This window comes from Arvicola amphibius, chromosome 10 (assembly GCF_903992535.2).
Source record: "Arvicola amphibius chromosome 10, mArvAmp1.2, whole genome shotgun sequence".
Taxonomy (NCBI): domain Eukaryota; kingdom Metazoa; phylum Chordata; class Mammalia; order Rodentia; family Cricetidae; genus Arvicola; species Arvicola amphibius.
Genome location: NC_052056.1, coordinates 70,107,098 through 70,127,949, shown reverse-complemented (window position 1 = coordinate 70,127,949; position 20,852 = coordinate 70,107,098). Strand labels below are relative to the sequence as shown.

Genomic DNA, 20,852 nt, shown 5'->3' with positions numbered 1-20,852 from the left:
GGTGGTGAGGTCAGGGAGTTGGGTTCATGAGAAAAAACTGCCCACCCTCCAAGTCCCTGTGCCAACAGAAACAGGCGTAGAAAGAATTAGAAGGATCAAGGAATATTACAAAAATGACCATTGAGCCATTCAGGAAATCACTAAAATAAATAAATAAACAAAAATAAAAGTTCCAGGGAAGCCCAGGGAAGAGGATGCTTCTCAGGTCTTACTGAGAGAAAGTACCCATGCGAGCCGTGAGCCAGCAAGCCAGGAAGGAATGGGATGTTGGCTGGAATTTTAGAGCAAGAAAACAGATTTCAGAGAGACTGCTGCCACGTCGGAAATGCTAGGTGAGATGGAAGCTTATGTCTGAGACATCAATAATCCTACTAATTATTCTTTACTCCCTCTGTGGATTGTGACTTTACCACAGTTCAGTGCAGTGAAGAGCCATAACCCCTTCCCACAGTCATCCCCACAGGCAGTGGAGGATGCAGAAGATTCCTTCTTGGTCCGAGTGAGCCGCTTTCTCTCTCTCTCTCTCTCTCTCTCTCTCTCTCTCTCTCTCTCTCTCTCTCACACACACACACACACACACTCCTCTCACCTCCCACCCCCGTGTGTCTCACTTGCCCCATTTCCACTGTTCTCCCTTTCAGTGCATATAGCCTTGTTTTTCATTCTGTGACAGACGCAATAGGGTCTGAAGCTGTAGGCCCTGCCAGTCTACAAGCCTCCTGGGGAAGCTTCTCCCTGCGGCTGCTTCTCTTGCAGCGTGTGTGCTCATATCTTACATCAGCATCCCCTTGGTCCTGTGCTCACTTGTTGGAGCTTGTTAAGGAAAGCGAGATGCACCAGATGCCTGGCAGTGAGTGTGCTCTGTGCAGTTTAAATGTGCTACTGCGAGGTTTCCTGGAAGCAGCCCCTGAGATGAGGATGCCAGCGTTCTGGGGAATGCTCTGGAGATCTTTCCCCCTGTGAGATGAAGAAGGCAGGGATGGCTGCCGAGAGCTGAAATGCAGTGCATTGCCGTTCAGTCTCAGCTCAGGCAGCGGGAAGCAGGGAAATAGCACTTCAGGGCTCCCCTTAGCGGAGCAGAAGGAACAGGCCTTATATGCTCCAGCTAGCCTTTGGCTTCGAGGGGCTTTGTGAGTGGCAATTCCCAGTGAACCATCAGAGACAGGGACAGCTCCTGATGGGAGTTGTGGTGGGGTCTGGAGGGTCTTGTCTCCAGCTGCCCAGTGGAGGTGAAGGCCAGCATCCTGTCTTCTATAGCCATAGAGTTTCTGAAGTCTGGAATCTGAGGTTCCAGCTTGCCATCAGACCAAAAGAAAACCAGCACACGGGTATAGTGGAACAAGTGTGTTTGCAGTTTGGGCCAGAACTAGGGAGATAAAAGTTCTACTTTCTCTTTATCTTCCCAGGAGCGTGACTGGGACATTTAAAAGCCAGGAAATATGTACACGTGGCTTCAGCCAAAGGCTGCACCATCAGAGTAGTGTGTGGCGCTCCTCCCTATCTAGTCCCCAACTCCAGCCTCTTCTCTCTCTGAGCAAGGGGCCCTGGGGAATTTTTGCTTTTTTTTTAATGGTTCCTATTCCAGTGATGGTGATAAATGAGTTATAGGTTCTTCAGACATGCACAGTACAAAGAGATAACAACCAATCTAGTAAAGGAACAAGAAGACAGAGAAAAGGAGAAATTCTTGGCACAAAACCTGGGCAAGTCCCTGGGGTATTGTGTGACAAAAGTATTTCCGGGGAGACACAACATACATGTCTACTCAGCCAAGATAGGGATCACAAGACAGACCCAATCATAGATACCACCAAAGTCCAACCTGTTGACAATGAGTTTTATTGAGTTTACTTACAGGATTAGGGGTGATGGGATACAGGAACAGAAATGACTCAAAGACAGCTGCATCACAAAAGCCGAACCCAGCATGAGTGACAGCTCATAAAACCTGGAATCTGGAGCTCATTGACAGCCTACAACAAGCTGGAGAGTGACCTTTCCAAGCGACTGGTCTAAACCTCTTCCAAGAGGCTAACTGGTTGCCGTTTCTTCCAGGCAGACGGCCTGGTCTCACAGTCTTTGCAGCTCAGCTTCCTCTCATCTCAGGAATGCAGAGCTTTTATTGTTTGGTCTAAGAGGGAGGGACCTGGTGAATCTGGCCAGTTTCAGGGACTTCCTTAAGCTATTTTGAGTTGTTTACTTTCTTGGTTAAGGAGCTCCCCTGAAAGATGGAACATCTTAATCTGGGAAGAAACTGCTACACAACACGAGGAGAGAACTTTGGACTTAGCCTGAGGAGCAGTTTTCAAAGGGTGGGGATGAGAGGAGAGACAAGCGTGCAGACAGAGGTAGGTGTGTGAAGTTCTCTGAAGTTTGTGTAGCTCTTGGAAGAGACAGAACACTGAGAATAGGGAAACCCTATTCCCTTAACAACTGGGATAAAGCACAGAGTGAGTAGGAGCAAGGTGGGTGGAAGAGACGTGTCCCCTGAAGGTGTGCTCCTGGGTTAGTATGGGCAACATGGCAGGAGGCTGCAGGTGTACCCCCCACACCTTCTATGTTGGGTAGGTTTATGTCAGCTGGACACAAGCTGAAGTTGTCTGAGAGGAAGGAACTGCAATTAAGAAAATGCCCCCAAGCCAGGCAATGTGGGTGCATGTCTTTAATCCGAGCACTCAGGAGGCAGGGCAGATGGATCTCATGAGTTTGAAGCCAGTCTGGTCTACAGAGCCAGTTCCAGGACAGCCAGTGCTGTATCGTGAGATCCTGTCTCAACCCTGCCCCTACCGGCAAAGAAACCACCTCCATAAGACTGGACTGTAGGCAAGCCTGTAAAACATTTTCTTAATTAGTGACTGATGGAGGAGGGCCCAGCCCATTTTGGGTGGTACCCTGCCTGGGCTGGGGGGCCTGGGTACTATTAGAAAGCAAGCCTAGCAAGCTATTGGAAGCAAGCCAGTAAGCAGCACCCCTCCATGGCCTCTGCATCAGATCTTGCCTCCAGGTTCCTGGGCTGACTTTGTTGGATGAGAAGCGTGCTGTGGACGTGAAAGCCAAATAAACCCTTTCTTCCCCAAGCTGCTTTGGTTATGGTGTTCTCATCACAGCAAAGCAACCCTGACTAACACCCTCCTCGCAGATGTCCTCTGGTCTCTAACATTCCATGTTTAATAGGATTTAGTCACAGAGCCATTTTCTGATCCCGGTTTGAGACGAGGGCCAGGAAAGCTCTGAGGATCTTGACAGCTCCTGCCTTTGAGCCCCAGAAGCTCATGAAGCAGAGGAGGAAAGTAGTAACTGTAAGTCAGACTGGTCCGGAAGGCAAATCGGAGTCACTCTATGGATGGGACAGCGAAACAGATGGCGGGACTCCTTGAAAGAATTCAATGAAAGGCAGCACCGTGCCCAGCTCTGGCAGCTTGTGATGTCATAAGCTGCAGCCGCTGCCTACAGCCGGGGTCACTGAGGCCTCAACTCACAGTGATCAGAGTTGGCCCAGAGATCTCTGGAGCTCATTCTAGCTCAGAAGAAATGTGGTAATGACTCACATTTCCTTCATTTGTCGTGTTAAGTCAGACCTGATTCTGTGTGTAGTCAGGACAGTTTTAAGAGCTGTGTTTCCTCATGAACACCTGTAAGCAGATCCGGGGGGGTGGGGAGTGCTGTGACTGGCTGACTTTGTAAGCAGAAAATCACGGCAGAGGGAGATGATCCCAGTTCGATTTCTACTTCTGTGATAAATACCATGACCGAAAGCAGCTTGGAGAGGGAAGTCATCATGAGGGAAGTCAGGGCAGGAACTTCCAGCAGGAACGGAAGTAGATACCATTGAGGAACACTGTTTACTGGCTTACTCCCATGTCTTGCATAACCTGAACATTTATATAACCCAAGACTACCTGCGATGGGTGGAACCGCCCATAGTGAGCTGAGCCTCCCAGACCAACATTATCATGAAAATGCCCCTCAGATTTGCTTACAGGCCAGTCAGATGGAGGCATTTTCTTAGCTGCAGCTCTCTCATTGCAGATGATTGTAGCGCACATTAAGTTGACAAAAAACTAGCCAGCCCAGAAATCAAGTCAGCCGATTGTCACACAGCCAGTAAAAGGTAAAAACAAGACTTTAACACAGACAGGCAGATTCCAAAGCCTTCATCTTCCATGAGAGTTGGGAAACAGAGAGCAAACACAGAGCAGGAAAAGACCAGAAGCAACGATAGCTCTTTTGGCCGATTTCCCATCTGCTTGGTGAGATGCTTAGCTCAGTAATCTATGAAGTGTCTACAAATATTACCACCCAGGGGACACTTCACTGCCTATTATCTCAGAGGAAAGGGATAATCAGGCCCTTGACAGTCCATCTCCAGGCAGCCGATTCCTCCACACGTACGGAATGTGTGCTCATGTCTTTCTTTATGTCTCTTGTGAAGAGAGCTGTGGACGTGTGACCCAGTTCTGCTTCACCTGAACCTTCTGGCTTTCATTGTTTCCACCGAGAAGTCAGGTGTAATTCTGATAGGTCTGTCTTTCTATGTTACTTGGCCTTTTTCCTTTGCTGCTCTTAATATGCTTTCTTCATTCTGTATGCTTAGTGTTTTGATTATTATGTGGTGAGGGAACTTTTTGGGGGGATTCACTCTATTTGGTGTTCTGTAAGCTTCTTGTGTCTCCATAGGCATATCTTTCTTTAGGATGGGAAAGTTTTCTTCTATGATTTTGCTAAATAAATTTTCTTTCTTTTCTTTTTTTTTCTTTTTTTGGTTTTTCGAGACAGGGTTTCTCTGCAGCTTTTTTAGAGCCTGTCCTGGAACTAGCTCTTGTAGACCAGGCTGGCCTCGAACTCACAGAGATCCACCTGCCTCTGCCTCCCGAGTGCTGGGATTAAAGGCGTGCGCCACCACCGCCCGGCTGCTAAATAAATTTTCTATGCATTTGAGTTGAACTTCTTCTCCTTCTTCTATACCTATTATTTTTAGGTTTGGTCTTTTCATGGTGTCCCATATTTCCTAGATATCTTATGTTAAGCTTTTGTTAGATTTAATGTTTTCTTTGACTGATGAGTCTATTTTCTCTATTGTATCTTCAGTGCTTGAGATGCTTTCTTCCATGTCTTTTATTCATTCATTTATTTATTTGTTTGTTTATTATGTATGCAATATTCTGTCTGTGTGGATGCCTGCAGGCCTGAAGAGGGCACCAGACCCCATTACAGATGGTTGTGAGCCACCATGTGGTTGCTGGGAATTGAACTCAGGACCTTTGGAAGAGCAGGCAGTGCTCTTAACCTCTGAGCCGTCTCTTCAGCTCCTTTCTTCCATGTCTTGTATTCTGCTGTTTATGCTTGCATTTGTGGTTCCTGATTGTTTTCTCATGATTTCTGTTTCTATAATTCCCTTGGCTTGTGTTTTCTTTATTGTCCTTATTTTAGTTTCCAGGTTGAATAGTTTCTTTCATATGTTTGATTTCTTTATCATGGTTTTCTTTGAGGAATTTGTTGATGTCTTCCAATTTTTGGTTTGTCTTTTCCTTCATTTCTTTGAAGAACTTTTTCATTTCCTTTTTAAGGGCCTCAACATTCTTTTAAAGTTATTTTTTAGGCCATTTTCTTTTGTTTCATCTATATTTGGTTGAGTCTTGCTGTTGTAGGGTCACTGGTTTTTACTAGTGTCGTGTACCTTTTGTGGTGTTGCGTGTGTTCTTACCTTGTCTACCCATGTTTATCTGATTGGTGTAGTTGGGGCTGTCTGTGACTCTGGTGATCAATCTTAGAGGTGCCAGTGGATTCAAAGCTCAGATGGTTGCTCCTTGTGGTGCAGTCAGGGCCACAATTCCAGTCACCTTGTTGGTCAATCCGTATTCCTGGAGGTTGCTCGGGGCTCCCTGGGTTTTCTCTGCAGTACCAGGGGTTGTTCAGGCCTGTTCCCACAGAGACTGCTTGTTTGGGGCTCTTTCTGTGAGGTTGCTGCTTTGGGCCTTCTCTGGCAGAGGTCCTGGCTCAGGCCTACTTCCTCAGTGGTCCCAGACTCACTCCTGGACCTGCAGTGGTCTCTGGTTCCTGCCTACTCTCTCACATGCCCCTGGTTTTCATACTTAGGTCACTCTTTGAAGACCCTACTGGGTTTCCATAGAACCAGAACAAAGTTAGGGGAGGGGTGCTTTGATCAGATAAAGACATAACCAAGAACTGTGTTATTAAGATGGCTATTTTGTTATTACTTTATTTAAGAATTTGAAACTATTTCTGGACAATTCTTTTAATTTGGAAAATACTGGGTAAGGGGAAAATGAAAGATCTGACATGTCCTGTTTAGCTTTATTCGTCATTTTGACCCAGCCTAGAGTCACCTGGAAATCAGAGCAGACTGACTGACCTGTAGACATGTATGCAGGGAATCGAATGTTAGCTGGTGTAGGAGGAAGATAACCAAGGACGAGCCCGCGTATGAGCCAGCAAGCAGAGCTCCTCCTTGGTTTCCACTTCAAGTTCCTGCTTGAATCCCTGTCGTGACTTCCCACAACGATCCACTGTAACCTGGAAACAGAAGCAACCCCTTCCCTTCTTATGTCGCTTGAGGTCGGGGTGTTTTAGCATCAGAGAAGAAACTTGAATGCGACAGCCTGTGGAGAAGACAAGCATCACGTGCACATAGGCATTTCTGAATGCCGGGGTGGGTCTGGAGAGGCAAGCCTTCTTTCACCTAAGCTGGAGGGGGTTGCCATTCATTGCAGCCCACTCACTGGTACAGCAGGGAAAAGAATTTAAGGTCACAGGGTCCAGTCCAGGGGACATTAAAATATTGGGGGAGCGAAGCTGTTCTCTGGGTCACACTGCCAGCTACAAAAGAATGACAGAATGAAGGGCTCCGTTTCTCCCTTCCTGTTCTTTCCACAGGCATCTTGCTGATACACTCTCTTTTGTAGTTTGCATTTGTAGATAAGTTTTAGCTGAGTATCATGTTTGTACCTAAACTAATCCTGCAGAAATGTAGGACGGAATGGCTCCACTTTGTTATACCAGACTCCAGCTGCTTTCAAAAGCGTAGGTCTTGGATGTCTAAAATGTAATCAGGCCAAACAATGGAAAATAGCCAAGGAAAATAGTAAAGGTGCAGTCTAAATGGAAAAGGCTCTGGGTGCCAAAGCCTTCAGACACAGCCTCCTACTGACGATCATGTAAGATGACACCAGTGTCACTGACTAATGGGTTCGCTGTGGTGCACACTTGGTTCATTTCCCCTGCAACACTTATTTGGTTGGGCTTTGAGAACTTGCTTGCGTGGCTACACAGATAGAAGGCTGCAGATGCCTTGGCCTTGGATCTGGCCAGAAAGCATCTTCCTCCCTCCCTTCCTGCAGAGTTCAGGGCACCGTTAGGCTCTCCAAAAGGCAGCAACATCGTATTGTCTCGGCTATAGCCTTCAGCTGTCAGCAAGACTGGTTTTGCTGTTCTGTCTCCTGCTAACTCTACCATGTCTCTTCAGGGGTCTTTCCAGCACTAGCCATCCTGTCCTTCTTAAGCTTTGGGTGGGTCTGGTCCATACCCATCTCAACAGAAAAGCCTCACTCAGCAAGGATAGATGGGAGTTCTCTCTCTCTCTCTGGAACTTCTGTCATTCATACTGGAGTCAATTTGAACCAAGAATTGGGTCGTAGGGAAAAAGATCTCTTCTTTGGTCCCTTCAAGAGCAGGGTCAGAACTTGAAGATTCTTGCTACTACTGAATAGTCTCTTCTGAATAACATTCACTAAAGAATTGACTCAGATCTTTGGAAGATCAACATTGGTTTCCATATTTTTTTTCAAGCGCTAGTTTTAGTTAACCGATTTGGCACCAAATGTGATCAGTGTGGAAGGACATACTTGGCAGTTTCGCTACCTCATGCCCTGTTTGCATATTGCACATAACGCTTAACTTTTTTTGTGGCCTGTGTCAAATATAACAAGCCCTAAATTATATCCATAGTTCCAAAGTCTTGAACCAAAGCTGTCAAAAGCAGAATCCTCTGGAAGGAGGAGGATGGTACTGCTATAGAGGAGGGACCACTTCCAACATGGCACAGTATGGTGATAGTATTGGTCACAGTTATTTGCTCATTTCAGAATCACTAGCAGAGAGGAATTGGAATGTTACCAATATAAATAAATGTCTGAATTGATAGATATGCAGATTATCCTGATATACTGTGCTCCATAATTTGTGTAATTACTATATGTAAACTAGGAAGAAAAACATTCCAAAAAGGGGGGAAAACCAATGTCATGATATGACTGTGAGAATAAGTCCTTATTTTTTCCACTGAGTTCAGAAGTTATCTCTCATTAACAAGTTCATTATTGAGAAACTGGGATTCAAAGGTGTTATCTAGCAATGTAGTAATTATCTTGTAGCCTCTGAAAGTATTGGAAAGTATTACTTCTGTTGAGCTAATTTAAGGATATTTTCAAGCGAGTTGAACACTGGAATCTCAGTTTGCATGGGTGTCCAATCTTTTTGAAGACCTTTCAACCTTGAGACACCATGACATGATATTGTTACCTACAAAATTTACACATTAGAACTGATCAATTGAATTATTGAAAAAATAGCTTAAATATCCTTCATGTTTTAAATGAGTTTGTGACTTTGAGGGGAAGCACATTCATTGGTGTCCTAGGGTACATGCAGTCTGAGGGCTGTAGATTTGGTGCTAGAGCCAAAGACAGAACAAAATGGCAAAGGGTGATTCACTCTCCTCCTTGAGGCTTTGGGATGGGCCATCTGTCACTATGGTCCTTGCGTCACTGATGCCATTAGTTGTCCAGCTTTTGGACATGGAGTGAAGCTGTGCCACCAGCTTTTTGTGAGTCTCTGCCTTGCAGACTTCTCAGTTCCCATCATCACATGGGTCAATGTTTGTCAGCATGGTAATGAATGAGTCTCCCATGGGAAGTGGTCACTATCAGTGGCAAGGAGGTCTATTCACTGGCCACAAGACCTTGAAAGTAGAGGGGGAAATTGGAAAGGGAGACAATAGGAGAACGGGGAAAAGATGGGAAAGTTATAGATACACCTTCTCTGCGAATGCTCTACAGACTCATTGGAGGCTGGGTAGAAAATGTAACTTTCTTTTCTTTGCTGTCCTCTTAACTGTGAGACTGATGTTGAACCACAGCAAGACATCGGACAATGTGCTTTTCTCCTGCTTAGACATTCCAGAAGGCAAATCCTGACAGTGAGTTAGCTGTCTGTGCCCCTAAGACAGCCAGGGGAAGCTAATCTCCATGGGAAACTCATCTAAAGCTTACAGGGTCATTTGTAGGAGCCAGCTCCTACAAAGTCAGCTAAGGTTCTTGGATTGAGGGTCGTTAAGGCTGAGGAAATATCAGATGAAAGGAACTGAGACGGAAAATACAGCATAGAATCGGGAGGTCTGTTTGATCATGCCGAAACAGCCAAATAGCCCAGAGTTTATTTCAGAATTTGCTTATATACAAAAGCAGAGCAAAGCATGGCACAGACAGCCGGTTAGTGTTTAACCACAGACTATTCCTATCCTTGAGTGAGCAGCCTTCTCTCTAACATGTGCTTGCTGCTCAGAAGTAGCCTTACGTTCTGTCTTGATGTTCCTGAGGTTTGGCGTCAACAGTGTGTAGAAGGAAGCTGCGGGGCTGCGTCCCGCCACCCGGCCGCCAGCTAGCTTTACACCCGAAATAATTACACGGAAACTGTATTCTTTTAAAACACTGCCTGGCCCATTAGTTTCAGCCTCTTATTGGCTAATTCTCACATCTTCCTTTAACCCATATTTAGTAATCTGTGTAGCACCACGAGGTGTGGCTTACCAGGAGAGATCTTAACCTGCGTCCATCTCGGAGAGGAGAAGCATGGAGACTGCATATGGCGACTGCCTGAAGCGTCTCCCCAACTCTGCTTCCTTGTTCCCACAATTCTGTTCTGTCTACTCCACCTACCTAATTTCTGTCTCTTAAAGGGCCAAGGCAGTTTTCTTTATTAATTAACCAATGAAAGTAACATAGACAGATAACTCTCCTCCATCATTTCCCCTTTTTCTGTTTAAACAAAAAAGAAAGGCTTCAACTTTAACATAGCAAAATTACATATAACAAAACAGTTATCAAGCAAGTATTACAGTTACAATATTTAAATCTATTTTATCTTTTATCATAACTAAGGAAAGCTATAACTATCTATTTATTCTTCAACTCCATCAAAGACTCCAGAAGGATATAAGACTACCTAAGTAAACAAGAAATATGCAACTTTCAAACTCTAGAAATGACAAAGACAACTCGTTGCCTGGACAGTCACCCAAAGTTCCTCTGTACCGTTGGGGCATCCATCTTCAACCTACAGGCCCTTAAGTATCCAGCAGACATTTCCATGAAGCAGGAAATTCCAAAGACAGTTCAGTCACTTTCTGCTGTGTCCTGCAGAATGCCTCGCAGACTCTTTAATGAATCAGGAACCCCAAAAGGCCATCTCACCTTTAGGCAAGTTCAGCAGTCCTCTCTCTGTGGGTTCTTTGTGACCAGTTTATGCAACAGTCCAGGCAAGAGCAGTTTCTTGCCCAAATGGCTATCAAACTCCATAAGGAGACTCTTCGATGCCCATCTTCCTCTTGAAGTAGATTAGTGCTGCCAGGAGCAGACGTGTCTCATTGTCATGAAAAACCCTAAGTTATTAAAACATTTAAAATGCCATATTCTGTAGCCTTTGAAAGATATGAAGAATGCCTATCTGAAATATATCTATGCACATCTAGAAAATCTAACCAACATAACTGTAAGCTTTACTATTATCAATGATTATCCAGTAACAACCTATATTTCCTAATTATACATTACAGTTTTTAAAATGAACTACACAATCACAATAGCTTAATCAAGATCAGAAATACATATACATATAACAAAATTGACCTTAAAATCCATACCAATGCAAATTATTCATATCTATATCAACAGTGTACCTTCTACAAGATAGAGTAGTTTTTTCTTTTTCTCACAGACAAAATTTATAGGAAAAAGCAGAGCAGGCAAGTTTGAACTCCAGTGACTTATAAGTCAGAATGGACTTCAGATGGAAACTGAGTCACACATGGGCTCCCACAGCCATTGACCTTCTGCACTGGTTGGGAGGCTCCAGTGATGAGTGCAGCTGCTTGTATAACGTTGACTGAAGAACGCCGTGGTCTAGTGAGGAAGGCTTTAACTGGAACATGCAGCTTTAGGAGGAGGATACATGGAGTAGTGGGGCAGGAAGGAGGCACCTGCCTACCTAGCCAGATCTGCCAAATCAATGGGGTGATCAGTGGGGTGACGGATGTCATAGTCAGAGAGCTTCACAGCTGAACTCATTGGTTTTACAATACGGACCCTCATCCTGAAGCATCAGGCCTAAGTTTACACTGGAACTGTTTTTGGGAGGCTTATTTATGGAGACAGCTGGGTGACAGTCTCTAGCCAGGCTCCAGTGGGGTTCTCAGAGGTGTGCTGCGTGCTCTGAATTAATAATGAAGATACAGTGTTGTTTTTTTTTCCTGTCTAGTCCCAAATGATTAAGGGTTGGAAAGGGCAAAGGCGCCCTCGAAGCCAGCCCCAGCAGTATGCTAGGAATGCCTTTCCTGGGATGGTGTAGAGTGCTTGCCTCCCAGGGAAGGGCTGTTTCTACTCAGGGAGAAGCATGATGATTCCTTTGAACTGAAAATTGCGAGCGGTAACTGCATCTTCATCGTTAAGTCAATGAAGAGCTTACTGCTGCGACTCCACACCCGCAGGGCTCTGGGGAGGAAAGAGTCTTTGCTGTGGCTATCAAGCAAGGTTAGATCTTTGATCCCTGGCCACTGGGAGCCAGGAGATTGTTTTGGTCTTCGGTACAGCTCCCCCAAACTCACCTTTATCTCCACAAATGCCACATAGGGTTGGGAAACTGCTCCTGGTTGGAAGTTGCTCTTCATTAGCTATGTTGAGATGGACAATAGTTATTTTTATAGGATCTTGACGAACAATAGCAGCCTAATGAGTTGAATATTATATTTCCTGTCAGGCCAAATACGTCAGAGGCATAGTTTTCTTTCTTTTCTTTTAATCACCGTGTTTTCTAGTAGGGATTTAGTTTTAAGCCCCTTGTGAGCTTAAAATATTATCGCATATCCTCAAAACCCAAACCGAAGCCAAAGGCTTCAAAGACATTTAAATCTGTGATCTGTGAGTTTGGATTCTCAAGCGTCAGAGCTCTTTCAACAGGGCAAGGTACCGGGTGGTTTCTATTTGCTTTTCTGTCTTGGTAGATTTTTGAAATTATTATTAAGCACCCTTCTGTACAGAAGGGTGCATTGTGCTGGCCTCTGCATAGTGAACTCAGGTCTCAAACTTAATTTGTGCCAATGGGGATTGCATCAGCTGGCTAACTGCAGACACACACACACACACACACACACACATACACACACACATACACACACACACACACACACACACACACACACACACAGAGTGATTCTTACTTTCAGCATCTTTGTTTTTCACCCCAATGTTTATCGTAGCAATAACTGCAAAAATACTTGTACAAGATTCGTTCTGGCCATGTTTGCTGTCAGCTTCTCTTAGCTTTAGGTGCGTATCTAGGAACTTCTCCAGCCTCCAGCTCACCTTGGCCAGTGGCTACCACTTCTGACAGCTTCCATCACATCTAACAAGTTGGTTAGATCAGTTTACCTATCTCAGAGTTGACTGCTTTAATTCAGAGCCAAGGGTCCTGATTTAGTTAATGGTTTGAGGAAATATCCCCCCTGAAAACCTTAGGTGTCATTTCCAGTGTTGATATTGAGTGGCTCTAGACTTAATTTCCATCCCTCTTCCTGTGTCTGGTTCAAACCTAGGAGTGATATCTGCCGAGAGCATTGGGTTCTATGTGGTCCGCTCTGTACCACAGGCGGCCCTTGGCTCCAGGCACCCTGCGCTCCTCTTCTGAAACGTTCTCTTCCATCCCACGACCTCACCCAAACTTCTATCCTCCCAGCTATTCAGATTGCTGAGTCTAAAACTCTTCAAACCATGCATGGCTGTAGCCAGGGGCACCATGTGTTTTTCACCTACTCTAGCTCTTTAAGTGGATGGAAAAGTGAAGGCCAAGAGAAAATAAATGACGCGCGTGAGGTCCCCAAATCAGCTGGCAGAAGGGCTAGCGTAGGTGTTTGAACTCCTGATTCCAGACACGCAGCTCCTTCCACTGCACCTGAGTCCCTAGCTCCAAGCGTTTATGATCTTGCAGGGTAGTGCATAGAGAGAACCTGCAGTGTGTTTTCTTTGGGAAGACTTCAGACTATGTGCTCACTTCGGCAGCACATACACTAAAACTGGAACCTGACAGAGAGGGTTAGCCCGGCCTCTGAGCAAAAAGGACATGCAAATTAGGGAATCGTTCTCAATTTCGAGAAAGATTGTGGATTTAATTCCTCCTTCAGCTCTGAAATAATTATACTGAACATTGTGGCTTTGTGGGTGCGATTGCTTCGTTAAATTCAACAGTGAAGACTGCGTCTTGGGAGTGAGAGAGCCTGGGGGATGGCTTGCTGCCCTCTCCTCATCTAGAGGGGCTGTCGACTCGGGACCACAGCGAGTCATTTGCTGAAAGGATTCGGATTCATAGGATCTGCAATCCGTGGAGACTGAAATGGGCACATCTAGTGGCGAGATGGGACACACGCACACACTTAATTAGCAAACAATATGTTTTCGATTCTACACTGGGCAGACAGCACACTGGTAAAGCAGTCATACTCATTCAAATTCATGTTCAGCCAACGCCAAATGATGAACCTGGGGCAGGTTATCAGATCGCTCAGGTACACCGGGATATCTGTAAGTAGGAGCTGCTGCCACTGCTCTTGTGATGGAACAAACTTCTGTGTATAAAGATTCTGAGACAGTGCCTGAGAGCTCCTGCTGTTTAGTGATCGCTATTGTGCTGCAAGTTAATACATAAATACAAGTATATATTTACACAAAACAGCAACATATTTTACCGTGATGAAAAGATACATGTCACATAGAACAGGATAGCTATGTATAAGATATAAAGGAATTCAAAACAAAACAACAACGAATGAACTCTGGTTATTTCAAGGCTCATGCATTTAATAACCAAAGGTACTGTGTTCTCATTATCCCATTGCTAAATTAACTAAGGTAAAACAATGTTCATCGGGGCCTCATTCATGCAGAGTCAGGAGCACCTGGAGGATGGTGTCTGGTACTAGATAGAAAAATTAGATTTTGGGGGCTTCAAATTTTAAATTTTTATTACATTCTCTGCCCCGGCACCATCTTTCCCAGAGCATGAGTGACATGGCATGTGTGGAAGGCAGAGGACGACTTCCAAGAATCGCTTCTCTCCTTCCACCCTGCGGGTCCTGGGGTTGGAACTCAGTCACATAGTCAGACTTGGCGGCAAAAGCCTCTACCCACTGAGCCAACTTGCCAGCCTCGGCCCTTCTTTCTTAACTTCCAGTTTCAGGATTTGCAGGAAATCTGCATGTAATTCATACCACTTGAAGGTTCTGCAGCCACAACAAGACTCTTGTGAAGAAGTCAGGAAATGATTTTCCTTTTGTTTCTATGTTTTTGAGACAACTAACCATGAACTCCCTATGTTGCTGAGGACGACCTTGAACTCAGTCCTCCAGCTTCTGACTCACTGGTGCTGGGATTATAAGTACAAACCATGATGCCCAGCTGAGAGATGTGCTTTCTGACTGTGAGCAGCATTGTTTCTGATGCTAGGAATATACGCTTGGGGGCATAAGTTTTAAATACCAAAGTGTTCGTCTGTGAGGGACTGAACTAAACTTTGCTGCCTCAAGAGCAAGATGGGCTGTGTAAATGGTGCCCACTCCTATAACAGGATAATAGAACCTAGGGCACAGGGCTAGAGAATAGTATTAATGGCCTAGAAGAATATTTATGAGATGTTATTATTTATAAAACATGTCACAGTGTCCTATGGCATTTATCTTAATACTAACAACAGTCATCTGGGCGGTGGTGGCCCATGCCTTTAATCCCAGCACTTGGGAGGCAGAGGCAGGCTGATCTCTGTGAGTTTGAGGTCAGCCTGGTTTACATAGTGAGTTCCAGGACAGGCTCCAAAGCTACAGAGAAACCCTGTTTCAAAGAAAAACACAAAACAAAAAACAAACATACTAACAACAATCACCTTGGATAGTAATGTTATGGAAGAGCATTGCCTTTGTTTAATTTTATCTTTATTTTGTACATTTTCTGTAATAAGTGTGTATGGATTTTTAAGGAAAAAAAACATTCTAAAAATTACAGGTCTGACCGCTCACAAGCAGGGCGAGTCAGGTCCTGAGATCCCATTGCCCACCAGCCTTGTGTCCTCAGGAGCAAGCAGTCAGCAGGCCATGGGTTCCATCCTAGGTGCCTGAATGAGCAAGATGTGACCCTGGGCTGCCCAGCCTGCCTGGTCAGTTTTGAGATGGAATCAGCTCCTCTCTTGTTCATGGCATTTTCCGGAGCCCCGGGTGCTTGTGGACACCTGAAGGAAGCTTGAAGCAAGAAGGGAGAAGATTGAGAGGAGCAGAGCAATATCTCATGCCACCACCAGCAGGACACAGCAACTGTGTCATTACCCAATAGCATGTAGCATCAGCCAGACCAGGTCCGGAGCCCGGTTCTCCTGCTGGTCTCCTTCCATTCCAGGGTGGACTCTGTCTCCACCTCCCAACCTGTCTGCACACTCAGCCTTTATTCTGGCTTCCCCTGCACAGTGTCTACCCCATGGGGCTAGTTTTAGCCCTTTCCCGAGAGCCTGATACAGACCTTGCTCATCTTAGTGGGTGAACCCACCTCCCACCCCACGCCCTGTACAATCATTTTTCCATTTCCCAGTTCCCCTCCAGAGCTAAAGTTCTCTGGGCACTTTTCCTTCCTTGCCTCCCTTGTTCCAGTATCTGTTTAACAATTTCTTTTTCTTGCCCTCATCTTGTGTTCCCCGCTGATTATTCTAATGAATTTCCAATGAGGTTGGCGAGCCTGCCTTCCTCGGCCCCTGCTCTGTTTAATTGTTGAATATTTCCAATGATCTGAATCAAAGTGAATAAGAAGAGCTATTTCACCATTAAAAAAATTAGCAAATTGTAGGTTTCTAGATGCAGGCAGTGTTGCCTCAGTTGGTTCTCGTTCACTGCTCTCTTCTGTAACTAACTGGGAAGTAGTCCTTTCTCACGATCTGGGTGATGCAATGGCTTTTACCTTTGTGCACAGGTAACTGCTCTTGTCAATGGTTCTTGCAGTATGGATCTCATTACATTATTGTCACCCAGCACATATCCAGTTACAAGCACCTTGCACATCAATATACTTGAAACACAAGAATGAATGGGTTGGGGTGGCTTATGAGCAGCTGTGTCATGTATACGATAAGGTAAATCCCGGCTCTGCACGGTGACATAGTCACTGCGATTTATGAGATCTCTCATGATGGATATCAAATGGCAGTGGTTCAGGTATGAGATGGGTGGCTATGCAGAGGGAGACTGTATTCTAGTTTGACCTGCTAACAGGTCTACATCTTCCCATCCCTTATTTCTCCTTGGATCCCTAAGGTGGAGTGGTTACCATAGCAGCCAGGTGCTGATGATGCCTCCAGGGGGCGGCCAGGTGAAATTGAGCCTGCTCTCAAATAATTACCTCTCCATGCTCTTGCAGGCCAAGATGATAAGGTCTGAAGTCTAGCCTTTTGCCCGGCCCCCAACCTGCCTTGGATCACTGAGACTCAGAAACCTTGCTTCTGTAGACTGCCATCGAGGCTCTGAAATACCCTTCCGGAGACTCTTTCCTCCCCAGGTTGTGTCCCCTGGCACCCTGCCTAGTTGCCTTGGAAACAGGTTCCTCTGCGGACAAAGGAGGGAGCCGGGTCCTGCTTCCTCCCGGTCCTGCCAATGAGGATTTTTAGACCGTGGAGACTACGCTGCCCTGCCCTGCACTTGCCCTCATTCCCCACATTCTCTCTAAAGTGGAGCTTGCCTTCTCTCACCCCCGACGAGGACATGTGTAAGAGTGTGACCACAGGCGAGTGGAAGAAGGTTTTCTATGAGAAAATGGAGGAGGCAAAGCCGGCTGACAGCTGGGACTTCATCATAGACCCCAACCTCAAGCACAATGTGTTGGCCCCTGGCTGGAAGCAGTACCTGGAACTTCACGCCTCAGGCAGGTGAGTGGCCCAGCAAGAAGGGGTCTGCAGACAGCCCTTGGGACCCTAGCCCCCGGGCACCTTCAGAGGAACAAGAAGGATGCACAGAACCCAAGTGCCTGCTCCAGTCTCACTGTGAGGCTACTGTAGATGAGAAGGCAGGTTATCCCTAAAATGGACACCCAGGTTGGGCTCAATTCTTCACCTGTTCACCGGGAGAACTGTTCTAACAGTTTCTCCACTTAGCAAATAAAGAGTTATAAAAATGTATATTATATAATATATATTATCGAGAGAGAATATGCAATTATAAAAGTATTGGTTTCTGACTCTGTCAGTTTACACACTTTTAGACTTTAATATTGTCTTTTAAAGTATCTGTAAGCTGAGAAAAGGAAGGCTTGGGTTCACTGGGAGTCAAGGGATCTGTGCTCTTGTATTGGGGAAGCTCAGTTTGAACCTAGTTAATTCAGCTCGATTTGGTTTGAAATGTCGAACACACGGAGCATGCTAGAAACTGACTGTGCCATTGGCTCTGTGTCTCTTGAGAAATCCATTTTCCTCTTTGGACCATGCCTTCCCTGGTGCTGAATGAAGGGTTAGCCGAGGTCTTCACTTTGAGCTCCATGGGTGATGATGATAGTGTGGATCATCTAGAATTTGCTAGAGATGCAGAATATTGGGCCCCTTCCAGACTCGGATCAGTACCTGGACTTTGGTCTTGGGTCCAGTTCATGGGTCTACATTAAGACTTACTTTTGGGACTTGAACGAGGTTAGCCGCGTGGTGCAGGTATCTGGGTCAGAAGCAAAGGCCTTCTCACTTAACCTGGCCCAGTAAACTCAGTTCTGTTCAGTTCATTCCAGTCAGCCCTGCAGGGTATTGATCTGGCCTCTTTCTAGCTGTGTGTACACGGATGGTTCTTTTACTGTGTCCTGAAACAAAATGAATGATAGGTTAATTTCTGTGATCCCTTCAATTCTGACATTTTTTTAAAAAAAATCAAGTGTAGTCTGAGTGAGAGAAATAGTTGCTAAAGATATGAATAAGCAAAAAGACTAAAGTGAAAATGTGGGTGCCCGTCCATCAGATGTTAGTAGGGTGCTACTTCCTGGAGGTTCTTGTGGGGCAGAGTGGGAGGACTTTGTGGCTAACTCAGAGTTTGTTGCTGAACTGCGATTCCCGGCTGACTGGGGTCAGTGTGGGAAACTCTGGCCTTTGTGCGTGGGGATCATCTTCACCCATGCTGTCTCCACTTCCAGGACTTGGGAATGCATTATCTCTGGCCTGCGCTAATAGTCAATGGTGTTAATAGTTCATTGTCTCTTGATTTAGGCCCAGTCTGTTCAGTCAGTGTTAACAGATAGACTTGTCTATCTCCTAGCCGGGAAAGATTCAACTTTGCTGTCAGACTTCGACGTGGTGTGGGCAGAGACTCAAAATACCCAGAGTATTTTATAGATAAAGAATGAGTTCCTTAGAATTGGGAGAAGGGGTAAGTAAGGCCTGAGGAAAACAGGCCAAAAGGAGACAAGGTCTCTGGATGGCAACCAAGGAGCAGACCACTGCTAGATTCCCGGTGCCAAGTCTGGGAGGCTGCTCTTGTCCCTTAGGCACTCACACAGAGCAAGGAGGGTGGCCTCCTGGGGAAGCTAATCAACCCTGGGGACTGTCAGCACAGGGCCCCACCTCTGCCAGCCTCCGTAATCCTCTTACCCCTTTCCTGGCCCGCTTTCATCCCTCCACATGGTCCTCTCTTTCTCTTTCCCTCACTGACAGGTTCCACTGCTCCTGGTGCTGGCACACCTGGCAGTCGCCCCATGTAGTCATCCTCTTCCACATGTACCTGGACCGTGCCCAGCGCGCTGGTTCTGTGCGCATGCGCGTGTTCAAGCAGCTGTGCTACGAGTGCGGCACAGCACGGCTGGACGAGTCCAGCATGCTGGAGGAGAATATAGAAAGCCTGGTGGACAACCTCATCACCAGCCTGCGCGAGCAGTGCTACGGGGAGCGCGGAGGCCACTATCGCATCCACGTGGCCAGCCGACAGGACAACCGGCGACACCGCGGCGAGTTCTGCGAGGCCTGCCAGGAAGGCATCGTACACTGGAAGCCCAGTGAGAAGCTGCTGGAGGAGGAGGCGAATACCTACACCTTCTCCCGTGCGCCCAGCCCCACCAAGCCACAGGCCGAAGCGAGCTCAGGCTGCAACTTCTGCTCTATCCCCTGGTGCTTATTTTGGGCTACTGTCCTGCTGCTAATAATCTACCTGCAATTCTCCTTCCGTAGTTCTTTCTAAGATTCCCGCTTGGGTCTGAGGCTGGGGAGCGGGGGCTGGGGAGCCAGCTGTTGGGAAGGGGTGAGGCGAGACCTGGCTTGGGAAAACGGGGCATGTCTCAATGCTGTGCAGTCATTGATTCAGTGGGAACCATGGACAACCTACCCAGTTTTTCCATCTGCAAAATTAAGGATCTGGGCTGGGCGGTTGATTTTCCAAGAAAGCTAAGGTTCCAAAGTCCTTCTTAGGTACCCCAGGAATGTTTGATTTGCGAGGTAGAGTGAATGAGCTGCTTTCTCCTCATCCAACAGCTCCTTTCAACTTCTGTCTTCTCCTTTGCTGCAATCAGAAGTACTTCCATGTAAGGATGAATACACACACACATATTCCATGTGATACACATATATATGCTTAGTTGCTTAAAAAGAAAAACAAGCTTGGAAATTACAGGACTAGGCCATCTCAAAAGGTCTTAAAGCAATGAACTGGACTCCACTCTCTTGTTAGCCTCTCGCTCTGTCCTCATCATTCCCATAGCATCTAGTTATAGCTTAAAGGAACCTCTTTGCCTTTAAGATGAGCCTGATCCACAGCTCTGCCTCAGGCAGGCACAGTAGTTTCCCCTGAAGTAGAGAGGTTGGGTGCTGGGCTGCGGGCTCCACTGTGCTTTGTTTATGTTCCCCGTCTTGAAGCTTCTAGCACCTTGTCCTTCAGATGGTCCCATATCTGCCTGGCTGACAGATGACTGGCTGCTGGGTACGGTCATGGTGAACTGGCCCAGAATTGAGAGAGCTGTGGAAGAATGCTACACATAGTGACTCTCCATTATGCGGAGGGTTTTCAGGGTTCAGATCCTCAGCTGCGCTGATGACCAGAATAGGGAACAGCCAGGCCACCCATAATTTTGCTGAAACAGTCGTTGACTTTCCACATTTGCTTTTTGCTTTTTTTTTTCCAAAGAGGCTCTCTTCCTGGACCACAGGGATGGGGCATCTCAGCAAGAAAGGGTAAATTAAAGATACAAAAAAACCAAACAAATAAACAAACAAAAAACCTTGTTGGTAGAGATAACCCAGAATCTCACATCTTCTCAAAATGGGGTGCAATATGTTTACAGTCACAGGATCAGATGCCCTGTGGTAATAGAGTGTAGAGTAAGGCTGGTGGGGGAGAGGCAAAAAGCTGGAAGTGGGGTGCTACCCACCCTGAGCCTCAGAGGCTCTTGTTCTCTGTTAGTAACCAACTTCCTGTCCTCCTACCATTTCTCTCTTACAGAAAATCACAACGTCTGTAGTTGGGGAGACAGGAGGGTCACTTACATAAAGACCTTTGGGGCATCATTAGTGCACCTTTGAGA

The 20,852-nt window shown here is 46.1% G+C and overlaps 1 protein-coding gene and 1 non-coding gene across 2 annotated transcripts; both read left to right on the top strand.

The window, feature by feature from the left end:
- The first annotated feature begins 13,330 nt into the window (after positions 1 to 13,330).
- On the top strand, positions 13,331 to 13,437 carry LOC119825799. Its single transcript, XR_005287270.1, has one exon. It is a non-coding gene; the product is annotated as a U6 spliceosomal RNA (small nuclear RNA).
- Positions 13,438 to 16,966: 3,529 nt separating this feature from the next.
- Positions 16,967 to 19,516, top strand: Rtp1 (receptor transporter protein 1). The gene is made up of 2 exons (XM_038344422.1): positions 16,967 to 17,238; positions 18,997 to 19,516. Exons 1-2 carry the CDS (start codon positions 16,967 to 16,969, stop codon positions 19,514 to 19,516), a joined length of 792 nt encoding a protein of 263 aa, XP_038200350.1.
- The last annotated feature ends 1,336 nt before the right edge of the window (positions 19,517 to 20,852 follow it).